Source organism: Solanum lycopersicum, chromosome 1 (genome assembly GCF_036512215.1).
Source record: "Solanum lycopersicum chromosome 1, SLM_r2.1".
In the NCBI taxonomy this organism is placed as follows: Eukaryota; Viridiplantae; Streptophyta; class Magnoliopsida; order Solanales; family Solanaceae; genus Solanum; species Solanum lycopersicum.
In genome coordinates, this window is record NC_090800.1 from 27,647,674 (window position 1) to 27,670,746 (window position 23,073).

The 23,073-nt window shown below is 37.7% G+C and overlaps 1 protein-coding gene and 1 long non-coding RNA gene across 2 annotated transcripts; both read left to right on the forward strand.

Moving 5' to 3' along the window:
• The first annotated feature begins 1,940 nt into the window (after positions 1–1,940).
• On the forward strand, positions 1,941–3,671 carry LOC109119554 (uncharacterized). The gene is made up of 2 exons (XM_019212181.2): positions 1,941–3,289; positions 3,350–3,671. The coding sequence occupies exons 1-2, from the start codon at positions 1,941–1,943 to the stop codon at positions 3,669–3,671; spliced, it is 1,671 nt and encodes a 556-aa protein (XP_019067726.1).
• Positions 3,672–11,935: 8,264 nt separating this feature from the next.
• Positions 11,936–14,404, forward strand: LOC138348331 (uncharacterized). The gene is made up of 3 exons (XR_011220841.1): positions 11,936–12,754; positions 12,845–12,979; positions 14,005–14,404. It is a non-coding gene; the product is annotated as an uncharacterized lncRNA (long non-coding RNA).
• Positions 14,405–23,073: the final 8,669 nt, after the last annotated feature.

A 23,073-nucleotide genomic window follows, 5' to 3' on the forward strand; every position in this document is an offset into this window, starting at 1 on the left:
GTAGACATGACCACGACAATCTACAAAGCTGTGGTCACGACTTTGGATGAAGATCTGGCGTTGCAGATGAAAATAAAGAAGGAGGTTGAGATGGAAATCGAAAGCCTAAGGAAAAGGTTGAACTTGCTTCGTTGGGAGATACACGAAGGAAAGGCAAGAGAGACGAAGATAGATATCGAGGCTGCCGTGTTGTTGGCCAGAAGTGCGGCGCTCGACGAAGAATTTGCAACCCATAGCAACTTAAAGGGCAGAAAATACCTCGCCCGTAATTAGGGAGCAGATAAGAGTGGCCCCGGTTGTGAAATAATTGAGGAGGACGATGAAGAAGAAATCGTCTACATGCCTCCATTTCTGAATGTCTGAAAGAAAAGGAATGACGCAGCCACAAGACAAGAAATCGCCAAAATGTTGTCTTCTAGAAATTTCAATGTTGTTTTTTAATTCCCTTGTAATTGCAATGAAAGAATGAGTGAAAACATTTTATCCTACCCGAACTACGTTGGGCCTGAATTCTCCTTGAGAGATACGTAGGCAGCCTTCCCGGCCCGGCCCCTATCACAGAAAATTTTCATTCTCCTCCATGTTACGGAGATACGAAGATATTTCCATCCTCATTCGTGGGTTAAGATATCCTCAAACAAAGTGACTTGTGTGTTTATCTGTTTTATGTGTGATATTATGCATTTTGTACTCCGGATATGCACTAACAAATTTGCCTTTGAGTTGTTTTTACCTCTCAGGTACCTTTTACTGATCTGTGTCGATAAAGCTGGCAGATCACCCCTATTTCACCAGATCAAAATGTCCCACAAATTCCTTCCCCAGACCAAACGCAAATACAGACATGGGAGACAACAATGAACAAGTCAGCCTCAAAGATGTAGTGGTGGTTTAGCCCACCGTGGCAGAGCAGAATGAGCTTATTGCGCAACTGATGCAGCAAATAGCTGACATGAGGGTAGAGATTCAACGGAGGCAAGACACTCCTCCGCCCGAGTTTGGCCCCAACTTTCTCGACGCAAGACCTCCTATATACTTCCCCTCGTCCAACTCGGATCCTACTCAGCACCATCCATCGACACCCGTGCACAACCTGTCCGGGGTAGATATGACAACCCAAAACCCCCAATACGCATCGGTGTCCTATCAAACTCCCTCACCACTCCCAAACAATCCCCCACAAATACCACCACACTCCCAAAGCACTCAAACAGCCCCACTACCCCATAATCAAACCCAAAATCCCACCGCCTTCAAGTCCCAAACACCATATCCCCACTTAAACCAAAATACCAATCCCCAAAATTATCCACAAAACTATCAAACCGCACATAACGTCCCAAGCCCTTCCATAGCTCCACCCCTCCCCAAAAGAACCACATTCCAAGTCCCCATCCCGGCCGAGCATGAGGTGCACGGCTCCGAGTTAGACCATTATGAGGAGCAATAAAGAGAGTGGAGGGTGAGGGAAGAAGCGAAGGTAGACATAAAGGAGCAGATCAAGAGGGCGATAAGAGAATTGCAATGCACTCAGACGTCGCCGGGTTAAGCTACGCAGAACTATGCATCCACCCAGACTTGAACCTGCCCGAAGGGTTCAAGATCCCGAAGTTTGATACCTTCGGAGGGGTGGGCAACCCCATGGCATACTTAAGAGCGTACTGGGACCAACTAGTGGGAGTTGTCAAAGACGAAGCGTTGCTGATGAGGTTGTTCAGCCGGAGCCTGTGCGGTGAGGCCCTGAATGGTTCACGTCGCATGAGACTCGACAATGGCCCAGTTTGAGCGCACTGGCTAAGGATTTGATTGACAGATTCGCATACAACGTCAAGATAGTCCCTGATCGCTACTCCTTGGAGAAGATGAAGTAGAAGCCCATAGAAAGCTATCGAGAGTTCGCGTACAGATGGAGGAAGGAGGCAGCGAGGGTGAGGCCTCCAATGATAGAAAAGGAGATTGTAGAGGTGTTCGTGCGGGTGCTGGAGCCCGAGTATTATGAAAGAGTCATCTTATTAATCGGCGCCAAGTTCGCCGAGATAGTCAAAGTAGGTGAGACTATTGAAGATGGCCTGAAGTCGGGAAAGATAGCCCAAGTGTCTGCATCGCCTGGGTCTTCCGGACTGGTAAGGAAGAAAAGAGAGGAGGTTAACGCCATCTCACACGGGGGAAGAAAGGCCCCCAGAAACTTACCCCATCCCCAAGGCCGCTCCAACCCTCCATCAAAGCCTCATCAAGCCTACCGTCCACAATCAAATCATTCCGGCCACTACAATGCTGCCCCCCACCCTTATCTAGATGCCCATATTTTGTCGTATCAGAATCCACCCCCGATTCCCCAAAATTTTTTCTCCATATATCCAAACTACCCCCAAGCTTATCAAGTCCCTCCCCATTACGAGAATGTCGCTCCCAGCTGCGCTAATGTACAGCCAAGCTATCGAGCACCGTCCCCCGCATATCAAATACAAACCCCAGCATATCAAAGCCCCCATCAAAATTACCAAGCCCCAATTCCAAACTACCAAACAAATCCCTACCCCAGAACCCAAGCTCCACGACCAAATGCCCGCAGTTATCAACAAGTCCCTCCCCCTCAACAGAGCGGGTATGATCCCCCTCGCCCCAGGTTTGAGAAGAAGCTCTCCAGAAGCTTCACCTTGTTGGATGAAAGCATAACTAAATTGTTCAAAAGATTAGTCACGGCTAGATACATCCACCCTGTGGGGCCCAAGCCCGTGGATGTCAATTCCAGATTCTACAGACCGAAGCAGAGATGTGATTATCATTCCAATAGTGTTGGACATGATACAGAAGACTTTATCAATCTCAAGCACAAGATCCAGGACTTGATTGACCAGGAAGTGGTCTCCCTTCAGCCTGCGGCGCGAAACGTCAACACGAATCCGTTGCCAAATCATGGGGGTGGAAACATCAACATGATAGAAACTGACGAAGATGAGCGTGAAGCCAAGAGAATTACCCCTGTTGTTCAGGAAGATATGGAAAGGGCTGTCGCTTCTTTGAGCGTCAGAGAAAAGGGAGAGTTCATCATTCTGACACCTGCAAAGGTTGTTGCCTTGGTGCCCACAAAGACTCTCGCCAAGCCCAAGTTTGTTATAGAAACGGTCGTGGCTCAAGGCATGACCAGATCTGGCAGATGTTACACTCTTGACGAGCTTGCTCTCGGAGGACAAAAGAAAGAGCATGCCAAGAGACCGATCAGCGAAGCAGAAGCTGAGGAGTTCTGGAGGAGAATGCAGCCCAAAGATTACTCCATTGTCAGACACTTGTAGAAGACTCCAGCCCAGATTTCTGTGTGGGCCCTGCTGATGAGCTCCTGGTCCCACAGGCAGGCTTTAATGAAAGCCCTGGATGACACATATGTGCCCTCAGGTACGAGCAGCGACAATGTAGCAGCTATGATTCACCAAGTCATTCGGGGACACCGCATCAGTTTCTGCAATGATGAACTACCGGCCGAAGGGAGGGCCCACAATAAAGGTCTACACATCACCGTGGTATGCCGCGGAAAGATTGTCAACCGTGTTTTAGTAGACGGAGGATCTTGCCTGAACATATGCCCCTTGTCCACACTGAAGCAGCTGAGGTTTGACCTCGGAAAGTTGGAGCAAAACCAGGTCAATGTGAGAGCATTCGATGGTGTGCAGTGAGAGACGTTAAGAGTGGTGAACTTGACCATCCAAATGGGCCCCGCAGAATTCGAGGCGCAGTTCCAGGTGTTGGATATCGATACCAGCTATAACCTTCTTTTGTGAAAGACATTCATTCACATTGCTGGAGCCGTCCCCTCCAATCTCCACCAAATGATGAAACTGGTGTGGAGAAATGAAGAGCTGGTTATTCATGGTGAAAAGGGCCACTCAGGCAAGTAGGTGCCGGTCTTGGACGAGACGCCGCAAACTTCGGATTTCTACACGGTGGAGTTCGTAAATGCCACCGATGAGGTCTTGGTCCCACAGACTCCCATGCTGGCCGTGTATAGAATGATCACCACGGTAATGCTGCAGAGCGGATTCGAACCAGGTTTCAGATTAGGAAGGAATGCACAAGGAATCATCGAGCCAATTCCGGTCCTTGCTCAAGGATCAAAGTATGGTTTGGGGTACATCCCCAAAGATGATGATGTGAAGATGAAGAGGAAAAAGGATCAAGGGTTGACTAAGCCGATCCCGCATCTCTATCAATCCTTTCCAGTCCGGGAGCATGCCGAGCCTGAAGACGACGGGGAAGGAATTTGTGACCTCTTCAAGGAGATTAACGCCGTTATCGAGGAGGAGTTCAACCCAGCTGGCATTCGCGATGCGGAACCAGGGGAGATGCTGCAGAATTGTACTTCCACGCCAATCCTGATGTCCCTGACTCTTGGGTAGAAAGGAATTATTTTATGCATAGTAAAATCGGTGGTCGTCCGGAAGAGGCCCGAGACCCATCATTTCTGCATTGTTCTTGATTTTGAATTTTGTTGTGATGTTTGAAAAGCGACATGGCCCTGTTCCATGACCCAAGTTCGCATTTTGTTTGATTTAAATGAAAGCCTCCTTATTTTGACTTTGTTTATTAAATTGCTTGTTACATTTTACTTTCCTAATTTTGTCTGTTTATGATTTCAGTAAAGTAAGTTATAAACCTACCAATGTCATGTCATGTCATAAGCTAAATGAGCAAAATGAAGTAAATGACGACGAGGTTGACGACTACGATGAAGAAAGTGGGGAACCAGATTATGTAGCAGAAGAATTTCGACAGTTCGAGAATCAACATAAACAGAATCTGGAGGTGACAGAAACGGTGAATTTGGGAGATTTGGAATGTGTCAAAGAGGTTAAAATTAGCACCCACCTGAATGAAACTCAGAAGGAGAGCCTGGTTCATCTGCTTGCCGAATACATGGATGTGTTCGTTTGGGAAGTCGGTGATATGCAGGGTTTGAGTACCGGTGTCGTATCTCATAAGCTACCTATCAACCCAGGATTCGAGCTGGTGAAACAAAAGACTCGGAAATTCAAGCCTGAATTGAGTTTGAAGATTAGAGGAGGAAATCACCAAGCAGATAGAGTCTCGATTGGTGGAAGTAACGCAATACCCAACCTGGTTGGCCAATGTCGTTCCGGTCGCCAAGAAAGATGGAAAAATTAGGATTTGTGTCGATTAAAGAGATCTCAACAAGGCCAGTCCAAAGGATAATTTTCCGTTGCCAAATATCCATATTCTGATTGACAACTGTGCCAAACATGAGATGTAGTCATTTGTGGAGTGTTACGCGGGTTATCACCAAATTTTGATGGATGAAGAAGACGCAGAAAAAATGGCATTCATCACGCCTTGGGGGGGTGTCACTACAGAGCCATGACGACTATCTTTCACAACATGATTTACAAGGAAATTGAAGTGTACGTGGACGACGTCATAATCAAATCCCGCGAGAGTTCAGATCATTTGACACACCTGAGGAAATTCTTTGAACGTTTGCGTCGGTACAATTTGAAACTAAATCCCGCCAAATGTTCTATTGGAGTCCCAGCTGGGAAGTTGTTGGGGTTTATAGTCAGCAGAAGAGGTGTTGAACTCGACCCTTCCAAGATTAAGGCAATTCAAGAGTTACCTCCGCCGAAGACGAGAAAAGAAGTGATGAGTTTCTTGGGGAGGTTAAACTATATCAACCGGTTTATAGTACAATCAACAGTGGTATGTGAGCCCATTTTCAAGTTGCTAAAGAAAGGCGCCCCAACTAAGTGGATTGAGGAGTGCCAGACCGCTTTCGACGCTATCAAGAGCTATTTGTCTAATCCACCAGTATTGGTTCCTCCGCGAGAAGGGAGTCCTTTGTTGCTGTATTTGTCTGTTTTAGATAACGCCTTTGGATGTATACTTGGTCAACACGATAAGACAGGAAAGAAGGAAAAGTCCATCTACTAATTAAGCAAGAAGTTTACTCCGTACGAGTCTCGGTACACTTTGCTGGAGAGAACATGCTGTGCTTTGACATGGCTTGCCCAGAAGCTGAGACACTATTTGTCATCGTATACTACGTATCTCATTTCTAGAATTGATCCGTTGAAGTACATTTTCCATAATGCGATGCCGACTGGAAAGTTAGCCAAATGGCAAATGCTGTTGAGTGAATTCGATATCGTGTATGTGACTCAGAAGCCAAATGACCATCTTGCGGAAAATCCCGTGGACGAAGAATATGAACCACTTAAGACGTATTTCCACGATGAAGAAGTGTCATTTGTGGGTGAAGATATATTTGAAGATTATCCAAGTTGGAGATTGTTCTTCGATGGAGCGGCGAATAACCAGGGTAAAGGTGTTGGAGCAGTCTTGGTATCAGAATCTGGTCAGCATTATCCTATGGCGGCTAAACTGCGCTTCAACTGCACAAACAACATGGTTGAATACGAACCTTGTATTCGTGGTTTAAAAATGGCCATTGACATGAATGTTTACGAGTTACTGGTTATTGGAGATTCAGACCTTTTGATTCATCAGGTTCAAGGAGAATGGGTTGTGAAGAACCCAAAGTTTGTACCTTACGTGCAGTATGTGCAAAATCTATGTAAAAGGTTTCGCAAGATCGAGTTCAGACATACTCCCAGAATACAGAATGAATTAGCTGATGCTCTTGCCACCATTTCTTCAATGATCAAACATCCGGACACTGATTACATCAACCCGCTAGATATAGACTTGAAGGAGCATCCATTCCATTGTTCACATGTTGAATCAGAACCAGATGGTTTTCCTTGGTATTTTGACATAAAGAGATACTTGGAGTCTGGGACATATCCAGAAGACGCTACATCTAATCAGAAGAAGTCAATACGTCGTATGGCTCTCAATTTCTTTCTGAATGGAGAAATCCTGTATAGGAGGACTCCAGGTTTGGGTTTGTTAAGATGCGTGGATGCTGCTGAAGCTGTGAGGCTTATTAAACAGATACATGCTGGAGTTTGTGGTACGCACATGAACGGGCTTACTTTGGCAAGAAAGGTCCTTCGAGCCGGTTATTTCTGGATGACTATGGAGAACGACTGTTGCAAATTCGTGCAGAAATGCCACAAATGTCAAGTGCACGGCGATTTGATACGGGTGCCACCTCACGAACTTAATGCTATGAGTTCACCTTGGCCATTTGTAGATTGGGGAATGGATGTCATCGGTCCTATAGAGCCAGCCGCTTCCAATGGACACAAATTCATTTTGGTTGCCATTGATTATTTCACCAAGTGGGTGGAAGTAGCCTCTTACAGATCGGTAACCAAGAAAGTGGTGGCCGATTTTGTCCGCAACAATCTGATATGCAGATTTGGAGTTCCAGAATCCATCATTACTGATAACGGTGCAAATCTCAACAGTCATATGATGAAAGAGATGTGTGAACAATTAAAGATTATTCACCGAAAGTCAACTGCTTATTGCCCCCAAATGAACTGAGTTGTAGAAGCCGCCAACAAGAACATCAAAAAGATTTTGAGGAAAATGATTGACAAACAACAGGGTTGGCATGAACTATTGCCGTATGCTCTACTAGGTTATCGAACAACGGTTAGAACATCGACTGGGGCCACTCCATACTTGCTAGTATATGGAACAGAAGCAGTCGTACCTGTTGAAGTCGAGATAACGTCATTGAGGATCATCCAAGAAGCTGAGTTAAGCAACGCTGAGTAGGTTAGCAAACTGATTGATCAACTAGCTTTGATTGATGAGAAGAGAATGGTCGTCGTTTTCCATGGCCAGTTGTATAGACAGAGAATGACTCGCGCTTTTAACAGAAGTGTAAGAGCCAGAAATTTTGAAGTTGGTCAGTTGGTCCTTAAGCATATTTTTCCTCATCAAGACGAGTACAAAGGAAAGTTCGCACCAAACTGGCAAGGTCCGTACATGGTTCGTAAAGTACTATGGGGGTGGTGCTTTGGTCCTGTCAGAGATGGATGGCGCTGTATGGCCCAAGCCTATCAACTCAGATGCTGTCAAGAGATACTATACATGAAGTTCCATTTTTGCATTTTTCTAGCATTTACTTGTAATCGTTCTGTTTGTTTGTATTTGTTCGAATTTGATCATTTCTTTGTAACGAACTACGTCTGACCTGAATTCTCGAGAACGGGATATGTAGGCGGCCTATGTCGGCTTCGGTCACCCCATTTATCCCCTTTAATTATTTCTTTGTATCTGAACTACGTCTGACCTGAATTCTCAAGAATGAGATATGTAGGCGGCCTTTGTCGGCCTCGATCGGATTTCTTTGTAAATTTTATTCTTGTTAACCTTTAAGGGGAACTACGTTTGACCTGATTCCTGCCTCAACGGGATACGTAGGTGCCACGAGGGCTCGGTCATATCTCTCGTAAGATTTCTATTCCCCTTTACAATAGAAACTGGGACAGAATTTTTGAGAGGGACTCAAAAATTCTCCAGAAGAAGTCTCCTCATCAGCAAGTTAGACAAAAGACATTTCGAGATTTCCGACTGGGACAAAATTTTTGAGAAGACCTCAAAATTCCGTAATCTGTTACAATGAAAAGATGAGCAAGATAGTAAACTGGGACAAAAATTTTGAGGATGGCCTCGAAATTTCGTCATGGGTCTTCCCCACATGTCCGGAATGCCTCTGAAACTCATCAGCAAGTGTCAGATTCAAAAGAGCTCGTAAAGCCTGATATGACATGACTTGGCAGTGACTTTTTCAACATACTATTTCTTAAAGATTTCTCATTTCTTTTATAAAAAAAATTTCCCTCTTATGTTTCATTTGTTTTGGCATAAGATATCTTTTCTTATCTATCAAGAGTTGGGAAATCGGGAAATCAACCAGAGACATCAAGACCAGGAGCAAGCGACTGAAGGAATCAACACAGATCAGTATGTTTTAAAACTGACAATTTTTCTGTGGGATGCAGGTTTATAGTTTTTCTTTGAAGTCGGCCGAATTATCCCGATGGATGAATACGGAGAGCTCTCAAAAAGGAGAAGACTATCTCCAAAACCAGTGATTTTACTGAAAGCAGGAGGCAGTTCATATAGTTTGTGTCAAGATGCTTGTGAATGTGTTTGTTTATTTCAAACCATTCTCAACAATGTGAAATTTGCAAAAGTGCCTGGCCAGATTCAAAGGTGAATCAAACAGGAATCATAGCAAAGATTTCACGATTTATGTAAAGGACGCTATTTGCATTGCGTTATCAAGGCAAGATAATTATTGTTGATCAAGACAATGTATTACCCCAGAAGAGATGCTTATGCAATTATTATTTTACCATTATCGATCAAGTCGATATATTATTTGGAGATCGCCTTGCCGTTATTATCCACGGGGGCGATATAAATGTTCATGCATTGCGGAAGACATATACTGCTGAAGAATCATGCATCGGGAAAGTCATATATTGTTGAAGAATCATGCATCGCGGAATCATGCATCACGGAATTCATACACTAAAGAATCATGCATCGCGGACGTTATGCATCGCAAAATTCACACACTTAAGAATCATGCATCGCGGAATCATGCATCGCAGAAAATCATGCATTGCGAGTCAACAATCATGCACGACGAGAAGATTTCATGCCTCATCAAAAATTATACATCGCGAGAATATTTTATGCCTCGCTGAAATTTAGACACGACGAGAAGATGTCATGCCTCGTCAAAATTTATACATCGCGAGAAGAATTTATACCTCGCTGGAATTTGCGCATCGCGAGAAGGATCCATGCCTCGTTGGAAATCATGCATCGCGGAAAAGTCATGCATTGCAAAAATCATGCATTGAGAGTCAACAATTATGCACGACGAGAAGAATTCATCCCTCGTCAAATTTGCACATCGTGAGAAGATTTTATTCCTCGCTGAAAGTTATGCATCGCGAGAAGATTCATATCTCGCGGGAATTTATGTATCACGGGAAGATATTCATGCCCCGCAAGAGGACATACATGGATGAAGAAAAGGAAATTGTGTATCCCAAGAACAACATTTATCCGTCGGCCTCAACTGCAACTTCTATCTTTGATAAAAAGATAAACATCAAGAAGAGCATCGAAGATAACGACAAAAGAGACATCAATATCGCATCAACAGTCATTTATTTATTTTAGCATCAAATGAAGAGTACATTGAAGATTTTATTGCAAAACACAAGGCATAAGCTTTATTTGCTAGATGTCAGACCGATCGAGTCGACGTCGAATATTGAGGAGAACAATGAAGTATCGACATGGTAAAAAGACATTGTCTCCCATCATAATTAAATTTTTAAAGCTGACGAGTTTTGTCTCAGTCTTTGTCGAGAGCATCCAAAAGGATGAATTCTCCAAAAACCATAGGTGTGGACGACATCAAAAAGGATGCAGCACGACGTGGAACTTTTCTTAGCTGCAAATTGGGACACAGTCAAAAGAGGAGTGCCAAACTCTTAGGACGCGAGCAGAGGAGTGACTTCCACCACAATCGAACTACCCCTCTCGAGGCACGTGGGTTTTCTTTGGTCCTGTCAGTTTCAGTCTCGCATCCGGAAGTTTTGTCTTATCAGAAGCAAGTTTCCAATGTGAGTGACAACTCGCCAAGAGCTTTGAAAATTATGTCTGTGTAAGCTCTGAATTATAGGTGTGAAGCACGCCACATTCATGGCTAAGAGGTTACAAGCCTCCTTTTCATACTCATTAATGTGACACTTTTCCAAAACCGAAGGTTATCTAGCGTAATAGATTTCCTTTCCCACCGATCGAGTCGAACTACACACAGCCTGATTCCGAAGGTCTAAGGATATGTAGGCGGATTCAATGTTGAAAACTCGGCTGTATTCCAACATTCGCTCTCGAATTTTATTCTCGAGCATTTTGATACCTTCATAATTCGGTGTCAAGGTGGCTTTGATTCTTTCAAATCATGCGGTAAATCAAGCTTATCGAACTACAAGTGGCCTCAATTCTCATATAGCCTGAGATATGTAGGAAACCCGTTTTCAAGGGTTCGGCCATAATCCCTAAACCCTTTATCGGATCCTCCCTTTTAAAATGAATGGGGTTGGTCAAAATTGGTTTGGTCAATTTCATTTTCCTCGAATTGCTTGTATCAACCTAAGTAAAATGAGGAACCGTTGACACCCAATTTTGACCCACGTCGGTGTAAATTGATTATCGAGCTTCGTAAGTTTTCCAAATTATTTCAATTAATTAATTTTATAAATTTTGCAAAAATTAAATAATATAATACATGAATGTTATGTTACTTCTCATACGTTTAACATAACTTTCAATAATATACATAGTTACATAATTATGTATATAATTCGTATATCTCATGATTTATTCAAAACTATCAAATATACATTTTAAATGCTTATCAAACTAGTTTCATTTAAAATATAATTAGTCTAAGGATGCCTAACCGCCGCACCGATCATTCGAGGGGAGGCGGGACACTGCGACGTTGGGATTGGATATAGATGGGAAATCTATAGATCGTACTTTGGAATCACTTTTACGACTTGGATAATTATTTTATTAAATAAAAAGGGCTCGTTAATTGATTGATGCAAAATTCATCATTTTAATTGGTTATTCGTCAAATTAACCCAATCACATTCCCCACCTTAATTAATTCCATTCACTACAGCCCACAAGCTCAAGTCCAACTCCCAGGCCCACGTTTTTTAGCGGCCCACCTTAACTCTTTCAAACCCATTACCAATTTTATTCCCAGCGGCCAATCAATTCGAGCCCAAATTCATAGGCCCACGCCCTTCCGTTAATTCCCAGCGGCCCAACACCCACTAAATTAAATCCAGCCCACTTAAACTCTTTAACACCATCAGCAGCCCAATAAAAAACCCTCAACCCAGCCCATATCCACGCCGACCCGGCCCTCTCCCCTCTTTCTTCTTCCCCCTTCCCCTACGCCATTCCCAGAACAGAAACACCCCCCAGAAAATGCAGAAAAAAGGCAAACACTCCAAAAATGGAAATTGCCCCAGAAACCCACGCTCTCTACCCCTCGTGTCCCTCCCCGCGCTCTCTCCCTCTCTCTCGTCCTCTCTCGTCTCCCCACGTTCTCTCTCCTCATCTCTCTAGCGCGTGGAGGAGCGATGCAGTGCAACGGAAACCTGCAGTTCTGCTCCTCCGTACGCAGCCTCCCAGTGAGCACAAGGCGACAAGAGTTTCGTCCTTCCAACGCAAGATGGCTCCACGTAGCTTGTCCAGTACGAGAAATTGATATCGACCCTCCACCTGTTTCCCGCTCGATTTGCTCTTTTGGATGAGGTTTGAAGGTTTTTCGGATTTGAATTGGAAATGGGCCTGAGGAGCGTCCAGCCCTCTTCATCCGTAAAACCCTAAATTTCTCCCTATATAAACCCCCCACCAACCTTAGGTTGAGGTTGGCTATTTTTATTGGAAATTCTTGGTTGAATATTCTTTTGCCTCTTCTATTTACTTAACGAAAATTTCTCTTTGACTTTCCTAGTTCTGTTTTTTAGAAGAGTTCAAATTTCAGAGGTTTGAAATTCTGAGGGGTTAGACCTTTTGGATGAACAGGGGGAATTAGAAACCTTGTTTAGATTTTCTTATCACAGAGGTGTCTACAGAGGGAGATCTGTCTCGTGTTCTTAGAAAAGAGATGAGGAAGTTTTCTAAGCTAGCTTGCGTTGGACTGGTGTTCGTGCTCACACGGTGGTAGTCGTCCCCATCCCCTGCTCATTCTCGTCCCAGCTTTGCTACGCTTAGAAAGGTAACATCATATCTCTTGTCACAGCGTTCCATTCCTATTTTTCTGTGTGTGATTGCTAGCCGTTGGTGCTACTGAACGTATGTGTTTTAGTCGTTTCAAAGCAGGGTATGGAAATGAGAATTTTGAGCACCTGTTGACCTCTGTTTAGTATTTTAAGTTCCGTATATGTTGGTGTTGTTCCATCTCGAGTTCATTCGTGACGTGCCCTTTGGTTTCCATCGTGAGGTATTTTTATGCCTTGCTTCCTTCCATTTCAACACATGGTCTTATCGTACTAGTCGTAGTCTATCTTGTTTTCTGAAGTTTGGTAACGTGATGTTTTGTTTAACATATCGCTGCTTCTATTCTTAATTTTAGGGGTCATATTATGTCTAAACATCTGAATGTTGAGTATAGAATCTGCGTTACAGTGCATACGAACATATTACACATGTTGGTTTTCGATTAATTAGGATGTCTCCCGTTTGTTTTGGAATAAATGTGTCGGCATGTTTGAATGTCGAATACATGTTTCATTTGCAGTGAATATGGAAGATTACATTTGTTGGCTTTGTTTTCATTCAAATCATGTCGCATATCGTGGCGTCTCGTTACATTTGTTTGTTTGTGTTGCTACCTGTTTTTCTTGTTTCATCACGGTACCCCTGTCATTTATTTTATCGTATTGGTCTTGTTTTGTTGCATCTCTGAGGACCCATAGCTTGATAATGTGGTGTCATTCATCACCTTGCTGGTCCTTTGTTTCGTTTATGGTCAATAGCATTGTTGAAATTTTTTTTTTAGTTTCAAGCCTATAGCTACTCTGTTGGTTTGATTCATTTCGTATGTTGGTGAAGGTCGTATTTTCAAAATAAAAAAAATATGATAAAAGTTAGACATATAACTCTTTAGCTAATTTGTTCACTGGCGTTTTTTTTTATGATTTTTGATTTTGGGTTGGCCCACATTAATTTGTAGTTGTAGGCTGATCACCGCCCTTAATGCACCAATGCATTTACATATAAATTCATGCCTGCCTCATTCAGTTCTTATTATTGTTGTAACTGCCAATTAAATTAGGCAATACCTTGAGGATATTATGGCATTGATGCCCATTTCACTTCTTTCCTTTTAAGTTCATTTCTTTTCTTTTGAGTGGTTATTTACATTCTTTGTTTATGTTCGCATGTGAAATCCACTTGGCCTCCCATGAGTTTTTTTTTGCTAGCGTTTTTCTTATCGGGTCAACAAGTGCCAATTCATTGTTTCAGGTTATTCAGTCATATATTCGATGGGCAAATCCAAAGTTTTATGAAGATCGAAGGATTCCAAGAGGGGATTAAAAGACTTCCTTATTTTATGCATTTTTTTATTTTAGTTTTGTAATGGGCCTAAGCCCTTGTTGTATTATTTTCCTTCTCTTGTATTTTCATTTTGTATGTTTAGACTAGGACAGGTACGAAAGAGGAATGGGTCAAAAACCCAAAAGAAAACAGGTGGGTCCAAAACTCGATCATGGCGAACAGAACCCGAGTTTGGATCCACAATCCCCCCCTCTCTCTCTCTCTCTCTCCTTTTATTATTCGTTTATATGTTCGCTTGAATGTCGTTAGTTAGGGTTAGAAGAATTCAAACCCCATCGAACGCGTTTCATTTTATCAAACTTAAAAATTTAAAGCTAAGTCCTAAAAATGATAATTTGTTTCAAATTTGCAGAGATTGTTTAGATAAAACCATAAGAAAGTTTAACTCAGAAATAGACTCGCAAAAGTTGCAAGATAAATATTTCGAAACTTGTAAATTTGTCTTAAATATTTCAACTTGTAAATTTATCTAAATGAAACTTTAATAAGTTCAACTTAAAGATTCGCAAAATTTTAAAACAAAATTAGTCAAATAAGTTAATCGCTGGAAAACCGTAAGTTAGCGGAGTGTCTTAGGTGCCTTACACCTTCCTAAGACACTAAATAGGAATCCCGAACCCTTAAAATGTTTTCAAAATAATTTTTTCTGTTTAAGTTATTTTGGAAATAAGTTTTCTTGATTTTTCTTAAAAAATCAAGTGGCGACTCCTAAAAGTCGAAAATATCTTCAAAAATAAAACAAACTCTTTTCGAAATCAATTTTTTCGATAAAGCATCTACAATCTTATTACACATTGTGCGTGCAGATACGCTCTATACGACTTCTGTCTAAGATGAGCCAGTGTGCGCTTGCACTCGTGGTTTAGGATTTGTCACACATGTTAGACCGGTTTTGACCATAAGTTTAATCGAAATTCCTCTACTACTAGTCCGCTAAGCCTCCCCGACTCGAGTTGTCTACTCGAGTAAAGATATTCTACACATCTTCCATATAAAGTATTATATCTAGCGAAACAATCCACAAACTATCCCTGATGGCTGATAGGGTACGTTTAATTATTTGCATCATGTGCATTTAACCTAGAAAATCTAATATAGGTGCTACGTGAAAATTATTTTATTAAGAAGGCCTTTACTTGTTGACCTACATTATAATAAATTTGCCTTTCAATTTTATTTCCATAAAAACAAGGAACAAAAGGTTGAAATAAAAGGGGTGGTCTTTCAAGTGTGGGTAATTTTTTTTTAACTACACATATAATTATTTTCTCTCTAAAATGAGAATCGTATGCATCCGTTCTCAGTTTTGGTGTTTTAAGAAAAGGGAATTTTGTTTACTTTTAAAAAGAATATATATAAAATATATCTCAATTTTTTTACTTTTCTTTCCTCCCTCGATTAGAATTTGTGATAAAACTTTCATTAGATTCTATTCAAAGGTATAAATGAAACCTCCAACCAAAGGACATGATTCCAAAAGGATTAGAAGTGAAGGGATTCTAGAATATATGATCTTTGACACAATACTTAAAGATCTATGAAGATGCTAGACATGCATAAAAAATTTTGAGAAAAGGATGGTAAAAGAACATTCGGACATCTTGTGCAACTGATAGAGATTGACCCAACAAGAGAAGTGATAAAGACATTGATTCCTTTCTAAGATCCAAAAAATAACGTGTTTCAATTTTCTAACTTTAAAATGAAACCATCTTTGGAAGAAATAGCCAACTTTATGAGAAAAAGGGTCCAGTATTCAAGCACTGATCTCCACAACAAAAGACCCATAATCCCAAAGAACATCGATGCCAAAAAGTTCCTAAACTTTCTAAAGATCAACCACATAGAGAAGGAGAGTTTGAAGATTGGTGGGTCTGATTGGACTTTCAATATTTGAGGTATGATAAAAATAGATAGATTTAAGAACTACCAGAACCATCTTAGCTATCAAGTGGGCATAGAGGCTTGGAAGGTGAACATATTTTTTGCCTTTTGGTCTCATTTTTGGGGCTCATTATAGTCCCAAACGGCACAAACATATCGACATTTATTTGGCTGAGGTGGTGAAGACGTTGAGCACAATGGAATGTCCTACCATTATTCCCCTGATTTCAGCAGATATGTTCCTTGCATTTAGTCAATGCAAAAAACAGGGAAACACACTTTTAAGGCTACAACATTTTGCTACAAATATGATCATTTTCCTTTACTCCACTTCGATATCAACACAATAATAGATTTTCCTGTTATGTTCTTGTAACTGTGCTTTATGTTGATCATGTAAATGCATCCAATATGATCTTTCTTTCTCAAATTTCTCCTTCTACCAATTAAACTCTCCCTTATAGTAGTGGACGATCTATTAAGATGACACTAAGTCCCTGTTCAATTGAGAAATCTCAAAGCTATACTCCTTTTTTATCTGTCAGGCCAAATGAATTCTACTATCCATTTTCTCCTCTAATCGAGCTAATTTCCCTCTATACGCTTCAATTCCCCCTCCACATCTTGTAACTCCAACAAGTGATTTCTTTATATTTGGACTTGAACTTCTTGTCGGGCTATGGTGTCTTAGGCCTTCCCAAATCTTTTTCCAACTATTTTATGGTGTGCTGGTCTTTTCTTTTTCTGCTTGATCATTCGGGAGTCTCAAAAACTGTTAATGTATCTCAAAACCATAATAGGTACCCTATAACCACTTTTCATTTATCTTGCTCCACAATCATTTCACTTTGGTCAAAAATTATACTCTCGGACCAGATGTTCAAAATATCTTGGTTATCAATGGAAAGACCCGGTGGGGGTGTCAAATACAAATCTATTTATATCATCATTTGTTGGGACTTCTTAGACTCTATCCAGTTGACGCCTAACCCGAAGTGGGGCATAGGGTTGAACAACTCTAAGCACAATCAACAAAAGAAACTAGATACCAATAGATATTCAAATAAAATCCTTAGTTGGGAATCAATAATAATTCCATACAATTTCAACAAACGTGATTACCGAGAGTTTCTCTTCACATGCGAAAATTCCTTTTGAAAAGTCAATTTTCACTTCACTTCCTTATGAGAGGAAAAATAATTACACGAGTCCAAAGTGACTTGGTGGGCGGCCATAATGATAAAAATGTTCCAAAAACCATATTTGTACAAAAACATTGCACCCTTCAAAGTGTGTTTCCCTTTTTTTGCATTTAGTCAATGCATCTAACATATATGACTGGATCATGATAATAATGGTAGGACTTTCCATTCTGGTCAAAGCCTTCACCACCCTAGCCAAACGAATGTCAATATGTTTGTCCCTCTTGGGAAAAATAATGAGACCCAAAATCTCAACCATGAAAGCAAATCATTCATTCACCTTCCGAGCCACTATGCCCCTTCATGGATAGTTGGTTCTGGTAGTTCATAAATCTTTCTTTTTAACCGTACCTCTCATATAGAAAGTCCAATGAGACCCATCAAATTTTTAAACTCTCGTTCTTCGTTTATTTGATCTTGAGAAGGTCCACAAACTTTTCGATATCGACATTCCTTCGAATCATGGGTTTTTTGTTGCGGAGATTAGTGCCTTGAATATTGTACCCGTTTCCATGAAGCAGACGATTTCTTCCAAAGTGGGTGCCTTTTCAAACTCAGAAAATAGCTACAAGTTTTTTTTGTCCTTGAAAGGAGTTGATGCCTCGTACATCTCTTCTTGGGTCAATATCCATCAAATGCACAAGATGTCTTAAATGTTCTTTTACCCTACTTTGCTCATCATTCGCAATGTCTTTCCACCATCGCTATAGATCCGTTGGTTGTGTCAATCATGCATTCTGGAATCCCTCCACTTCTAGGACTTTGGAACTTTTTCCTTTGGAGGTGCCATTATACCCTTGAATAGAATCTAATTAAAGTTATATCACAAACACGTGAGAATAGTAGTTCATAGAAAATGACTCAAAATTGAAAGACCACCCCTTTTATTTCAATCTTTTGTTCATTTGTTTTTAAAAAAATTAGAATCGAAAGACAAAGTTATTATAAAGTTGGTCATCTGAAAAAAAATTATTTTCACGTAGCCATAATATGAATATGTTGGTCTCGAGTGCGTATCTACATTAGATTTGCTATGTTAAATTCACATGATGCAAAATAAACGTAGTCTACTAGGGATAGTTTGTGGATTATTTTGATAGGTTTAGCACTTTATGTACAAGGTGTCTAGGCTTACTTTACTCGAGTAGATAACTCCAGTCGAGAAGAGTCAGCGGACCGGTAACAGAGTTATTCCGACATAACTGATTGTTCAACACTGCCTAATATGTGTGACAAATCCTGAGCCAGGAGCGTAACTGCACTCTAGATTTTCTTAGACAGAAGTACTGTGGAGTACACAATGTATAACAAAATTCCAGAGAGTCAGAAGGTATGCAAGTGAAGAAAATTTGTATAAAATCACACAATATCAAAACAATAAATCATCAAATAACACATCAGCCAACAAACAAAAAAATTATCCAAATAATCGTATAGTCAAATATAGTAAATGTACAAAGTTCGAATTTTAAAGAAAAAATCCGCAACAGAGTAACCATATTTGTCACACCTCTTCGTTTTTACAATTGTTAAGAAATGTGAAATTTTATTTTTAAAATAAAAGTAAAAGAAACATTTTTTATGAGTCGTCACATGAAAATGATTTTTTGGGGCGTTCCAAGTCACATGTTAAATTCCAAAAAAGGAAATGACTCTTTATTTTTTTGGTTTACAAAACAAAGATTTTGGTAAAAAATTATATTGACCACAGAAGGTGTTGGGAACCCTCGAGTCTCATAGTTCTAGCACATCACTTTATTAACTCATGTTTGGCTAAAAATAATTTTTGAATAAAAATGTAAATTTCGTTTGTCACTAGAAAAAACAATTTGCCTAGGAGCGTAGCTGCACACAAGATCTCTTTTTAAAAAAAATAAAAATAAAACACCAAAGATCGTAACCGAACACATGGTAATATTTTATAAATTTTTAATTATTTTTTTTGAAAAAAATTAATGATTCAAATTCTATTTAATAATGATAAAAAATTAATAAATAAAGTTGCAACACATAGACTTAAAATGATTATTTTATTTTTTTGCAAAATGTTAATATATATATATATATATATATATATATATATATTCATACATACTTGTTTCTCTTTTTTAGAGAAAAAATAGATTAGTATTTTGCAAAATAAAATCACATTTTTAATTTAAAAAAATAGCCAAATTTATCTAATTATTAAATTACTAATCTAAAAGTAGTCCATTATGTATTTCTATTTCAGTAACCATTTTCATATATTTATTTAAGAGAAAAAAAAATAGATTATAAAATGATCAGATTTATAATTTTATTTTTTTCCAAAATTACTAGATTTACATTTTTTTGTCCAAATGACCATTTTTGTATTTATTTTTTTTTTGCGAAAACAGACGACTTTATTCACTTTTTTTTGAAAAAAAAAATATTAGAATAACAGGACTTTGAACTTCTTTCTTTTATCAAAGCATGTAGCTATGTATCAACTTCATAATGATAAATATAAAATTAACACCTAATTTAATATGGACAACGAGTCCATAAATGTATAATACCAACAAAACATAATCATTTAAGTGTCATAACATATTTAACTAATTCAAATAAACTAAACATAACAATTTAATCAGAATATAAACAACATGTTTGGTTCTTTTAAAAATTACATTGCAAAATATATGAAGTAATATACCTGAAGAGATAACAAAACAATGATGGGAGCAAAGCTAATTTAACTCACAAATCCACACAAAGATGAAATATTTTTTCTTAGAAGAAGACTTTGTACTCTCTATTCACATGATTTTCCTTCTTCTAGTTTTTTTTCTCTTCTCTTCTTTTTTCTTCTCCTCTTTTTCTTTCTAAATGAAAGAATAAAATTTAAATAAGTGTTGAGTACTAAACATCTACTCTTTGTAAAAATTTAAGAGTCAATGCATGCATTAGATTCTTTACCTTCTTAATGTGCAACCATAACCAATGGTATTCTTCTTTTTTTTATTTCTTTTTGTTTTTTCAAAAGAAGATTAATTTAAAAGATTGCATTGCCCTTTTAGATGGTCCATTTTTTTTGATAAATTACCTATATACACATCTTTTCTTTTCATAATATCCATTATTCCTTACCAGTTTCAAAATTTTCCAAAATCACTTATTTTACTCCAAAACTCCAAGCATTTGATACATAATCCTAACTCCCAAAATTAATATTTATTCCTTCCTTATTTCAATCCACAAATCACTCCCTATACCACACAAAAAACGGAATGAAAATTTAAGAAAATAATTTTTTTATTTCTCAATAATAGAATTTCATATTATAATAATAAAAAGTAAAAATAACATCAAAGTTGATAAAATCAATCGTTATTTCAAAAAAAATCAGATTAAGAAAATAAAAAAATAAGATAAAAGCAAAAAACTTATAAAAAAAAAGCAAAAAAAAAATAAAATTGATTGAATCATATAAAAAAATTATATGTTGAATCAAGATTTAGAAAAACTATTTTACTTTTTTCTGATGAATTTGTTTTAAAAAAAATAACAAATGATTGAGATTTGAGAATAATGTGAAGAAAGAAATAGGAAAAATAATAACAACAAAAATAAAAATTAACTAATAGAAAGAAAATCAATTGATTGATATACCTTATCAATCACAAATTACTATATCATTGAAAAATATTTGTTATTTAATTATATTAGGATTTCTTTTCATAATTGATTATTTTATTATTAAATAATATTTTTCTTATTTCACTCATATTGTTAGAAATATTTTGTTATAAAACAAAAACTAGAAAGCCGTTTGTGATTTGCAATGTTTATACATGTTCGAATTTTAAATCTACATTGAAATACAAGTTCAAAAAAAGAGAAAGAAATAGTTGGATCAATCATTACACGAGTATCACAGCCAAAAACACAATGTATCTCATTTATTTTGATTCTTAAATTAGTCTTGTTAGGTTTATTATTGATTCAATACATCATTGCTACAATCGTTGTTTGTTCCACGAATCTGATACTAAACTTTCAATGTATCTCGTTTATTTTGATAAAAACACTATGTATCAAATTAAATATCTTGATACATAAATATGTAAACATTGATAATCTTATTGTATCAAATACATAATCAACTACTAAATGGTACCTTAATAAATACACTTTATTTCAGCGTACACACACTATTCTTTTACAACCTTATTGTATCAGATACATTATTATCAACAAAAAGAAAGCATCTGATCAACATGAAATCTTCCACAATTCCATAGTTATCTTTCAAGGCAAACAATATATCTTTCTTCCAAAATCATAGATAGAATATAGATACTCTGATGATTCAAAAACCTTTTAGCATTAAAGAAATTAGTGATACGTTCCGTAAAACAGTTATTTCTATGCATCAATCACAAACAATCAAACAACTAAACTTATGTACTTATATCATGTACAAAATATAACTTTAATCTGATACACACCTCATTCTTGAACATTTTGATCCTTTTACAACAAAATATATGCATAATGTATCATCTATAAAGTATAGTATTCCACAAACCACAAGATATATAAATAGTAATGTATCATGTTAGATATTTGGTAATGAAATAATAATTTAAATAATATTACATGTATCATACAGTAACTTGTTGATCTTTAATTCCAAGATTACTTGTTTAATGTATCTAATTAATAGGAGTATAGTACTTATCAATTTATACAAGTAACACAAATACTAATGTATCACGATTGAATGGTCATCTCAAAAATATAAATAAAAATCCAATTACAACACAATATATGTAGTTTCATACCTCTGATTGTCAGATCTATTTTACAATGCAATTAAAACTCTGATCTATTTTATAATTGCAAATCGAGACTCATATTTTTTCAGATTTTGAATGTTAGATTTTTTTTTCCAGATTCTTCATTGTCTTAGCAAAATAAAAATATCATGATGTACCTTCTCATTGTTTTTGTGATTTTAAATCAAAATTGAAAGGATCTTCGAGGAATTGAAAGAAGAAATTTAAAATTCCACTTATGTATCATTCATAACTCACCTTGATTTTTCAGATTCTTGAACGTATTCATGATCATGTATCCACTATTGTTTTTAACTTTTAAAATCTATTATGATTGAGGAAATAATTGAAAGATAAAAATTTGAATTGTTTGAAACCATATGAATTTGGAATAGAATTGAGAGAAAAAAATTTAAATTTTGAATTAAAGGCGGACAGATTTGGAAGAGAATTGGAGAAGAAAATTTAAATTTTGATTTGATTAAATCTGATAATACTTTGAAGAGATTGAAATCAATTACATTAGAGTGATTTGAGGAACTAACAATCAATTTTATATTATCTTTCCTTTAAAAGCGTAACTGAATTTGTTTTAATGTATCATATTTAATGTATCCAACTTATTTGTTATGTACCCAAATAACATTATTTTTAAGAGATTTTCATAAATTTAAAAAGAATAGGGATAGAATGTAATTTAAATCTTACATTATGGATTTAAGTAAATTATACTTCTTTTAGTCATTAATTGAATAATAGTTAAATGAGTCATCTAAAACATTAACATAAGCCCAAATGGTAGACCCATTTGAACATGACCCAAAAATTAAATGAAGAATCAGTTCATTACAACAAAATTCAAACATCTAACCTATTTTGAAGATCAAACACAACAAACAAGACACAAAATAAATAAAAATCAAGATTAACTTCAACATGATAAAATTTAAAGAACACTAAATAATAATATAAATCCGTCATCAAAACGATTTATATGGTTGATAAACGTTGTTATAGTGACGGATTCAGATAGAGTATTAGAGGAGAAAAAGATTGATTTAAATTTTTTGGTGAATAAGATAAGC